This window comes from Ciconia boyciana, chromosome 15, assembly GCF_034638445.1.
Source record: "Ciconia boyciana chromosome 15, ASM3463844v1, whole genome shotgun sequence".
Classification (NCBI taxonomy): domain Eukaryota; kingdom Metazoa; phylum Chordata; class Aves; order Ciconiiformes; family Ciconiidae; genus Ciconia; species Ciconia boyciana.
In genome coordinates, this window is record NC_132948.1 from 1,848,467 (window position 1) to 1,858,509 (window position 10,043).

Sequence of the window (10,043 nt, forward strand, 5' to 3'; positions counted from 1 at the left end):
CGGCCCAGGGGAAGCCCCGGGCGGGCGGGAGAGGCCGCGGAGGCCGACGGGGGTGCGGCCCACCTCCGCCGGGCCGCCTCGGGGACCCCCGGCCCCGCCCGCCGCCGCCGCCGCCCCGGCCGTCACCTCGCAGCTGAACTCCATCTCGGCGTCCATGGTGGCGATGCGCACCGTGAAGGTCTTGGGCTGCTTCCTCTTCAGCGAGCTGAAGCTCATGCGGGACGCGATGGCCCCGGCCATGGCGGGGGAGGCGGCTCAGCGCGGCGGCAGCGCCATGGCGGCGGGGAGGGCCCGGGCCCCCGCCGCTCCGGGCCGCGCCGAGCTGCGCCCGCCCCCGCCGCCCCACCATTGGTCCCGCGCCGGCCTGGTCCCGCCCCCGCCAGGCGGGTCGCGCCGTGCCGCAGCCAACGGCGAGGCCTGTGGTGGAGGAGAGGGAGCGGGAGCGTTCGTGACTGGGAAAAGCGGACGCCGCTCAGGGGAAGGGGGCGGGGCGAGGCGGGGCCACCTCCCAGCGCGGTGGGAAGCGGGCGTGGGGCGTGGAGGTGGCGCCCCCTGGCGGCGGGCGGAGCGGACGGCACCCTGCGCCGTGAGGTGCTCGGGGGCGCCAGGCGCATGCGTGGGAGGGGGCGGGCGGGGCGGGCACTAGGACCCGGCAGCGGCCGAACGCCCCGGCACCCCCCACGCTGCCGGGGCTGGGCTGCCCCACGGTGCCACGGGGTGTCCGTGATCCGTGGGTGTCCCCGTTGCTGTGTGTGTCCCCTGCCGCGGGTGTTCCCGCTGCCGTGGGGTATCCCCGTTCCTCTGTGTGTGTCCCCTGCCGTGGGGGTTCCCGCTGCCGTGGGTGTTCCCGCTGCCGTGGGTGTCCGCCCTGCCGTGGGTGTCCCCGGTGCTGTGGGGCGTCCCCATTCCTGTGGGTGTCCCTCCTGCCGTGGGTGTCCGTGATCCGTGGGTGACCTCCCTGCCGTGGGTGTCCCCGATGCCATGGGGTGTCCTCGTTCCTGTGGGGTGTCCCTGCTGCCATGGGTGTCCGCGATGCGTGGGTGTCCCCCTTGCCATGGGTATCCCCCCTGCCGTGGGTGTCCCCGTTCCTGTGGGGTGTCTCCATTCCCGTGGGTGTCCCCTTTGCCATGGGTGCCACCCTGCCGTGGGTGTCCTCGTTCCCGTGTGTGCGTCCCCTGCCGTGGGTGTCCCCCCTGCTGTGGGTGTCCCCGGTGCCGTGGGTGTCCGGGATCCGTGGGTGTCCCCCTTCCCGTGGGTGTCCCCCCTGCCGTGGGCCACCCCGCAGGACGGGCTGTCCCTGGGTCACGCGGGGACAGGGGGTGCTGCCCCCCCCCCCCCCCCCCCGCGCCAGATCCACTCCCGGGGTCCCGCGGGGCCCCTCTGCTCCCGGCGGGCGGGGGGTGCCGGTGCGGGGGGACCCGGCCGCCCCCGGGCTCGTCCCGCCCCGGGCGGGCGCTGCCCAGCTCGGCCCCGGGGCGGGCGGGGGCAGGGGCCGGGACCGGCGCCCGGGGCGGGGCCGGCCCGGGGAGAGCGGGGCCGGCGCCGGGACACGGGGACCGGGGCCAGCACCGGGGAAACCGGACGGGACGGGGACCAGCGCCGGGATAACGGGACTGGGACCGGGGGCCAGGACAGCGGTGCGGGACTGGGGCTGGAACTGGGGCGGGGCAACGGGACGGACTGGGAGCAGAACCCGCGCTGCGGTGACGGAACTGGGACCGGGGAACGGGTGCTGGGGTGGTGGGGTGGAGACTGGGACCAGCACCGGGGACGGGGGCGGGACTGGGACCCAGAGCAGCGTGGGGACAGCAGGATGGGACTGGGACCAGCACCGGGGACTGGGGCGGGACTGGGACCAGCACGGGGGAACGGGAGGGGAACTGGGACCAGCTCAGGGTTACCGGGACGGGAACTGGGACCAGCAGGGGAGAACGGGACGGGAACTGGGACCAGCACGGGGGAACGGGAGAGGAACTGGGACCAGCACGGGGGAACGGGACGGGAACTGGGACCAGCTCAGGGTTACCGGGACGGGAACTGGGACCAGCAGGGGAGAACGGGACGGGAACTGGGACCAGCACGGGGGAACGGGAGAGGAACTGGGACCAGCACAGGGGAACGGGACGGGAACTGGGACCAGCTCAGGGGAGAACGGGACGGGAACTGGGACCAGCTCAGGGTTACTGGGACGGGAACTGGGACCAGCACGGGGGAACGGGACGGGAACTGGGACCAGCTCAGGGTTACTGGGACGGGAACTGGGACCAGCAGGGGAGAACGGGACGGGAACTGGGACCAGCTCAGGGTTACTGGGACGGGAACTGGGACCAGCACGGGGGAACGGGAGGGGAACTGGGACCAGCTCAGGGTTACCGGGACGGGGACTGGGACCAGCACGGGGGAACGGGAGAGGAACTGGGACCAGCTCAGGGTTACTGGGACGGGAACTGGGACCAGCACGGGGGAACGGGACGGGAACTGGGACCAGCTCAGGGTTACCGGGACGGGGACTGGGACCAGCACGGGGGAACGGGAGGGGAACTGGGACCAGCAGGGGAGAACGGGACTGGAACTGGGACCAGCACAGGGGAACGGGACGGGAACTGGGACCAGCTCAGGGTTACTGGGACGGGAACCGGGACCAGCACGGGGGAACGGGACGGACCTGAACCCCGGCAGGAGCAGGCGGGGGAAGGAGACCGGCGGGAGGCGAGACCCCCCCCCGCCCCGGGGGCAGCCCCCCCTCCGGAGCAGCCCCTCCCCCGGAGCAGCCCCCCCGCCCCCGCCGGCCCCAGCGGCCCGGGCGCCCCCGCGGCGGGAAGAACGGGGCCTCTGTCCCCGCGGGGACAATGGGGACATTGACGGGCCCCCCTCCCGCTGCCCCCGCAGGACCCCATGGCAGACGGCGACGAGCCCCCCGCCGGGCCCCCGCCCCCGCCGGCACCCGCGGCCCGGGCACCCAGGTGGGCACGGGGGTGGGGGGCATGGGGGAGCTGGGGGGCATGGGGGCCCAGGGGTGGCCAGGGGGCTGGGGGGCATGGGGAGGTATAGGGGGGCATGGGGGGAGCTGGGGGGGCATGGGGGGCCCAGGGGTGACCAGGGGGCCCGGGGGGGCATGGGGAGGTATGAGGGCCATAGGGGCAGGGGTGGTATGGGGAGCTAAGGGGGGTATGGGGCACCCAAGGGAGCTGAGGGGGCTGGGGGCCCATGGGGAGCTATGGGGGGCATGGGGGGCATGGGGGCCACGGGGACCCAAGGGAGCTCAGGGGGCTGGGAGGGGGCATGGGGAGCTTTGGGGGGCCGTGGGGGACAAAGGCACGTGGGGGGTGCAAAGGAGCCCTGGGGAGTCATGGGGGCCATGGGGAGCTCTAGGGGACAAGGGGGGCACCGGGGACGGGGGGGCATGGGGGCTCAGGGGAGCCCTGGGGAGCTGGGGGGGCATGGCGGGGCGAATGGGGGTGGGGGGCTGGCGGGGTCCCTGGGTGCCCCCCGGCCGGGGCTGGCAGCCCAGGGGGGCCGGGGGGGGGGGAGGGGGCCCCCCTCGGAGCCCCCGCCCCGGGTGAAGCCCCTGCCCAGCCCTGCCGGTCCGTGCCGGGGGCCCACGCCTTGGGGAAGGGGGGGCAGGCGCTGCGCAGGGACCCCCGCGCCCCCCCCGCCATGCGGGGCTGGCTGCACAAGCAGGTGGGGGGGCTGGGGGTGACGGGGTGCGGAGTCCCGGGGGGGCTGGGGGGCGATGGGGTTTGGGGGACCTGGGGGTGGGGGGTAAGGGGTTTGGGGGATCTGGAGTGGGGGTGCTGGGGGGTCAGAAAGGGCTGGGGGTCTGGGGTGTTGGGGGGACCGGGGTGGGGGTTCTGGGGTGTGGGGGAGCCTGGGGTGGCGGTGGGGGTAGGGTTTTGTTGGGGGGTCTGGGGTGGGAGGGGTTCTGGGGGTCAGAAAGAGGTGGGGGTCTGGGGTGTTGGGGGACCTGGGGGGTGATGGGGCTTGGGGAGCCTGGGTTGGGGGAGTCCTGGGGGGTTATGGGTTTTGGGGAATCGGAGGGGGTTGGGGGTCTGGGGTGCTGCGGGGGTGCTGGGGGGTTATGGGATTTGGGGATCAGAGTTGGGGGTCTGGGGCGGTGCGGGGTGCTGCGGGTTGTTACGGGGTTTGGGGGTCTGGGGCAGGAGGGGGTCCCGGGGGGATGGGCTGGGGGGCTCAGCCCCGTCCCCTCCCCCAGGACAGCTCGGGGCTGCGGCTCTGGAAGCGCCGCTGGTTTGTGCTCGTTGATCTCTGCCTCTACTACTACCGGGGTGAGGGGGCCCGGGTGACCTGGGGTCCCTGGGGCGTTGGGGGTCCCTGGGGTATCGGGGGGCCTTGCGGTGTTGGGGGTCCCTGAGGGGGTCAGGGATCCTGGGGGATCGGGGGTCCCTGGGGTGGCTGGGGATCCCTGGGGGAGTCGGGGATCCCTGGGGGATCGGGGGGCCCTGGTGCATTGAGGATCCCTGAGGGGGTCAGGGATCCCTGGGAGACTGGAGGACCCTGGAGCGGTTGGGGGTCCCTGGGGGACTTAAGGGGTTGCTGGGGGGATCTGAGGTCTGGGGGGTCCCGAGAGGTTTGGGGGCAGCCGGTGGGACTCCCCCAGCATCCCCCGATGGTGCTGGGGGCCTCGGGGTGCGGATGGGGTCCCTGGGGTTCCCCCCGCTGAGACCCCTCTGCCCCCCAGACAGCAGCGAGCAGCGAGTGCGGGGCGGCCTCCCCCTGCCCGGCTATGAGATCCGCGTCCTGCCTCCCGCTCCCGCCAGCCCCCGCGCCCCCCGATTCCTCTTCACGGTCAGCCCCGGCCCCCTGGGTCCTGGGATCCGGGGGTGCCCTGGGTGGGGGGGGACAGGGCCCGGACACCTGGGTCCCCTCCACCATGGGTCCCCCCATCCCCAGGCCGAGCACCCCGGGATGCGAACGTACTGCCTGGGGGCCGAGACCCCCGAGGAGCTGAATGCCTGGGTCTGCGCCCTGCGCCGGGGCGCGTCTCCCCTGCCCGGGTGAGCGGGGTATGGGGGGGCACCGGGGGACACCGGGGCGCCTGGGTCCATGGGGGGGCACAGGGAGCCTGGGTAGTGGGGGCTTTGGGGGATCCCAGGGGACAGGAGGAGGTTGGGGGCTTGGGGGGGTCAGAGAGGGTTTGGGGGCGTCTGGGGGGTCACAGAGTGTTTGGGGGGTTCTGGGGGGCAGTTAACCCTTTAACTTCTGTTTTCTCCCCTCCCAGATCCCCCCACTCCCTCTCCCTGCAGACGCCCCAGGAGCCCTGGAGTGCGGGTCGCCCCGCACCCCCATTGCCCACCAGCCCCCTGGCTGGTGCTCCCTGTGCCCCCGGGTGAGGAGCTGGGGAGCCCCCCCACGCCCTCTCCTCACCACCCGCCGGTCCCTCCACTGCCCCCCAGCAAGGTGAGCTTCGTCACCCCCAGCGTCATCCCGAAACCAGCCTCCTGCCCCCCGTTCCATGGCATTTGGGGACTGGGGGGGTGGAGTAGGTACCCCCAACCCCCAACCTAACCCCAGGTGCCCCTCCAAGCTGCTCCGACACCCTCTGTCCTGGGGTCCCATAGGTGCTGGGGTGCCCCATGGGTGCTGGGGTGCCCCATGGGTGCCACGGTGCCCCCAGGAGCAGCAGCTGAGGGGTCTGGCCAGGGTGGTACCCCCATGCCCCACCGTGGGGGATACTGGGGGTGCCAGTGCCCCCTCAGCAGAGTACCTGGGGCATCCCAAACACCCCAGGGCTGAGCACCCCCATTCCCTGAGGCAGCACACCCCATGGGGCTATGGGGCACGAGGGGCTATGGGGCAGGAGGGGCTATGGGGGGAAGCCGTGGGGCACGACGGAGCAGCGGGCGCCCCGTGCCCTCACCGCGGGTGCTCCCACCCACCCCAGGAGGAGGCCCCGGCCCGGGGAGGGCCCTGCGGGACGGAGGACACCCGGGAGGAGCCGCGGGGGCCCCCCGTGGGCGCCGTTGCCGCCGCAGCAGGTGGGTCCCGGCCCCGGCCCCGGTCCCTGCTCCAGCCCGGGTCGCCCCCCGCCCGCGGGACCCCCGGCCCCGCCCCATCCTGACCCCGCCTCCCTTAGGGAGGAGCCCGCGGGAGCTCCGCCCCCCTGGAGCAGAGACCAACCAGCAGCTGCCCCCTCTGGCCGGCAGGGGGCCGGACGCAGCGGAGCAAGACACCGCGACCAATCAGACAGTGCTCACTCCAACTGGTTCTTCTGATTGGCTGCTGGCATCCGAGGGCTCGGATGGGGCCCTGCCCTTCCCGGGCACCGCCTCCCCGCCGGCAGCCAATGAGACCTCGTCCCGGCCGCGGGAGGTGGCGAGTGGGCGGGGCTCGGAGCGAGAAGGTGTGGCCGGCCGCGGAGCGCGGCGGCCAATCAGAATCACCCTTCTCCAGGCCAGCTTCTGAGGGAAGGGCGGGGGCCGCCACGCCCCCGGTGGGCGTGGCCGCGCACAGGAGGCGGGGTTTATTTACCCCGCCCCCTCGCTAGGCCCCGCCCCGCTGCGGGGGAAGATGGCGGCGGCGCGGGCGGGCGGCAGCGCGGCGTTGCGGCGGCTGCGGCGGGGCGGCGGCGGGGCCCCCGGCGGAGCGCGGTGAGCGGGGCCGGCCCGGGCCCCCCGGTCCCGGCCGCCCCCTGCCCGGTGTCATGTGTCGTCGTCCCCCCCCCGCCAGCTCCCTCCCAGGCCCCGCTTCCCTCCTCAGACCCCGCGTCTCCCTCCCGGTTCCCCTCAGCGGGCCGAGGGCCGCTCCCGGCGGGCGGGCCCCGGGCCCTGGCGCGGCGCCGGGCGGGCGGGGGCCGCGCTGTTAATGCCTCACCAGGCGGGGCAGCCCGGCGGGCAAAGGTCCGGCCGACAGCGCGGCCCCGGGGCCGGGGAAGGGGCCGAGGGGCCCGGCCCCCCCCCCCGCGCCTCCCCGGGAGGGCCCTGCCGCCCCTCGCCCCGGCCCGGCCCCCGCGCCCTCTGGGGGGGCACCGGCGAGGCTGGGCCGGTGCCGTGGGGCAGCGGGTCTGCCCCACCGCGGAGGGGGTCAGCGCTGGCCAGAGCGGCTCGTGGGGCTGGGGGGTCCCGTGGGGGGCTGCCCCCCTTGTCCCCTCCCTTGTCCCCCCGGCCAGCCTGGTGCCCTGGCTGCGGTCGGGGCAGCGAGGGCCAAAAGCCCTCCGGAGCCTGGGACAGGGAGAGCTGCGCCTTCATTTTTCCCACGTACCCCCCCAAAGCCGGGCCGGGCACTGCCGGGCCTCGGCTCCCTTCCCCGGGGTGCACGGGATGAAACCCAGCGAAGCCCCCCGAGACGGACGGTGCTCCCTGGGAGCTGGACAATGCAGGCAACTGCCTGCGGAGGCAGGACCGGCAGCATGGCCTTCGGTTCCCGTTTTGCCCTCCAGCCCGTCGTTCCCAACACGAGCGAGGGGGTGTCGGCGGGCGCTCCCCCCGCGCTGACCCGCTGTCTCTCAGGGGGTACTCGAGGGACGCCGAGGGCAGCTGGTTCCGCTCCCTCTTCGTGCACAAGGTGGACCCCCGCAAGGACGCCCATTCCAACCTCCTCTCCAAGAAGGAGACCAGCAACCTCTACAAGATCCAGTGTGAGTGGCCCCGTGGGGAGGAAGGGGCTGGGGGTGAGCGCAGGTGGGGTGCACCCCGCTGTGCTGGCCCCTCCTCACCCGTGGGGACCCCCCGGCTGCTCTGCCTTGGGCCCTGCTCCCCTCCCAGGGCCTCGGCTCCCGCCCTGGCAGCCCCTCGCTCCTCTCCCTGCAGTTCACAACGTGAAGCCGGAGTGCCTGGATGCCTACAACAGCCTGACGTGAGCCCCGCCATGCGTCGGGGGGGGGCTTCCCGGTGTCCCGGCAGGGTGTTGGGGTGCCGCTCTGGAGTGAGGGGGGTGGGAGGGCTTGTGCAGAGCTCCTTGAGACCCCAGGTGGGTCTGTGCCCCTGCTCCTTGCCTCAGTTTCCCTCCCTGTGAAATGGGTGCACCCCCCGGGGCTGCTCCAGGTCCTGTTAGGGCAGATCGACCCCTCAGGCTGGGCTGGGGAGGGCAAACGGGGGTCTTGGAGCGTTTTGGGGTGGCTGCCCCCCTCCCCAGCCGCCCTCCCTGTGGCCCCACAGAGAGGAGGTGCTGCCCAAGCTCCACTCGGATGCCGACTACCCCTGCGACCTGGTGGGGAACTGGAACACGTGGTACGGCGAGCAGGACCAGGCAGGTGAGGGCAGGGAGCGGCTCCCCGTGCCAGAGGGGCTGAGAGCGAGGGTGAAAACCTCAGCTCATGCCGGGGACTGGCTCTCACGTGGAGGGAGAGGGGTGGGAGCTGCTGGGTGGGCTTTTGGGGCGCTGCCCTCCCTCCCCAGCCCCGTGCTCTCTTTCCAGTGCACCTCTGGCGCTTCTCGGGCGGGTACCCGGCCCTCATGGACTGCATGAACAAGCTCAAGCAGAATAAGGTACCACTGGGACTGGGGCGAGCTGCCCGAGCTCTGCCCCTCGCCTCTGCCTGCCCACCCCCCCCCGGCCCGGGTCACGCCCCCACCCCAAAACCCCCGGCTGGGGCTGTCCCCAGGAGTACCTGGACTTCCGCAAGGAGAGGAGCCGGATGCTGCTGTCCCGCAGGAACCAGCTGCTCCTGGAGTTCAGCTTCTGGAACGAGCCCCTGCCCCGCCAGGGACCCAACATCTACGAGCTCAGGACCTACAAGCTGAAGGTGAGCGGCCGTGGGGTCCAGCCCGTGCCTTGGGGCGGCCTTTGGATCGATATACCCCTGGGGCAGGAGTCCTGCCTGGTGTTTTGGGGGGCAGCCCCCCAAATTCCTCCCTCCTTGGTGAGGAGACCCAAAACAGGGGGAGCAGGCAGGATCTGGCTGCTCACTCTGGATTTTTTTTTTTTTTTCCCTCCTCTGTTTCCAGCCAGGGACCATGATCGAATGGGGCAACAACTGGTAAGCGACTTTTCCTGGCATGGAGGGAGCCAAGGTGGGAGAAGGTCCCCCTGGAGCAGGGGGGGGCCCCTCGGGCAACTCCCCGCCCCCCCCCCCCCCCCCCGGTGTTTCTCCCGCCGTGTGCCAGGGCTCGGGCCATTAAGTACCGGCAGGAGAACCAAGAGGCTGTCGGCGGGTTCTTCTCCCAGATCGGGGAGCTGTACGTCGTGCATCACCTCTGGGGTAAGTGGGCTCCCTGCCGCCCGCGTCACCCCCTGGGTACCCCCAGCGTGGGGGCTGCTGGGGATGGGGGGGCCCTGGGTGCCAGCCCCGTCCTCTCCCCGCAGCCTACAAGGACCTGCAGTCCCGGGAGGAGACGAGGAACGCGGCCTGGAGGAAGAGGGGCTGGGATGAGAACGTGTACTACACGGGTGAGCAGGACCCCCTGCCCGCATGGGGGACCCCTGCCCGCATCGGGGACCCCTGCCCGCATGGGGGACCCCTGTCCTCACCCCTCTCTCGCTTTCTTTTCCAGTCCCGCTGATCCGCAACATGGAGTCACGGATAATGATTCCCCTGAAGATCTCGCCCCTGCAGTGAGCGGGGGTCCGCGCCGGGGTGTCTGCCTGCACCCGGAGGGGCCGGCTCCCTGCCTGGCCCTCTGCCTGCGCCCCGGCCCTGCTGGGGAAGGGCTGGGGGGGTCTCTGCTCCTCCCCCCCCCCAGCTCCTGGCTCTCCTTCCCCTTCACCCTGTTTTGGGGTGCCCTGTGGGGGATGAGAGCGGTGAGGGGTCTGCGGCTGGGGAGGGGAAGGGCGAGAGCCCCCCATCCTGCAGCAGGTCCCCAGGTGTGGCAGGGGACGGCGCTGCCCGGGGGGTGGGCAGGCTGTGGAGGTGGGGGGGGGTGTGTCTTAATTATTCCTGAGGGGCCCAGTGGGTGCCCGTCCTGCCGGGAGCCTGCCTGCGCCCGCCACCAATTAAATATTTAATATGCCGAAGCCTGGCCCTCTCTGGGGGGGTGGGGAGGGTGTGCTGGGCCCCCCCGCCGCGGGGAGCAGACCCCCCCGACCTGGCCTCACCCAGGGGCCCCCCTGCCCGGAGCCGTGGGTGCCCCCTGTGCCAAAAGCCCCCA

The 10,043-nt window shown here is 73.2% G+C and overlaps 2 protein-coding genes across 10 annotated transcripts in view; one reads left to right on the forward strand and one right to left on the reverse strand.

The window, feature by feature from the left end:
* NF2 (NF2, moesin-ezrin-radixin like (MERLIN) tumor suppressor) overlaps window positions 1–337 on the reverse strand; it is a 48,947-nt gene extending 48,610 nt beyond the window's left edge. For 6 of the 8 annotated variants that reach the window (XM_072879678.1, XM_072879682.1, XM_072879676.1 and 3 more), the window contains exon 1: window positions 127–336. In XM_072879678.1, coding sequence (XP_072735779.1) covers window positions 127–240 — 114 coding nt within the window. In that variant the 5' untranslated portion in view covers window positions 241–336. Of the gene's footprint in view, window positions 1–126 lie in introns of all 8 variants that reach the window. The other 2 variants (XM_072879684.1, XM_072879683.1) reach the window with 1 other exon arrangement.
* Window positions 338–5,374: 5,037 nt separating this feature from the next.
* NIPSNAP1 (nipsnap homolog 1) lies at window positions 5,375–9,808 on the forward strand. Of its 2 annotated transcripts, none has more exons than XM_072880394.1 (12): window positions 5,375–5,418; window positions 5,903–5,996; window positions 6,095–6,608; window positions 7,467–7,594; window positions 7,767–7,812; window positions 8,115–8,209; window positions 8,374–8,444; window positions 8,561–8,701; window positions 8,904–8,935; window positions 9,079–9,157; window positions 9,262–9,345; window positions 9,450–9,808. In XM_072880394.1, the coding sequence occupies exons 3-12, from the start codon at window positions 6,529–6,531 to the stop codon at window positions 9,456–9,458; spliced, it is 765 nt and encodes a 254-aa protein (XP_072736495.1). In that variant the 5' UTR covers window positions 5,375–5,418; window positions 5,903–5,996; window positions 6,095–6,528; the 3' UTR covers window positions 9,459–9,808. The 2 variants fall into 2 exon arrangements, with proteins under 2 accessions (XP_072736495.1, XP_072736494.1); XM_072880393.1 differs by having other exon boundaries at window positions 9,063–9,157; window positions 9,450–9,806.
* The last annotated feature ends 235 nt before the right edge of the window (window positions 9,809–10,043 follow it).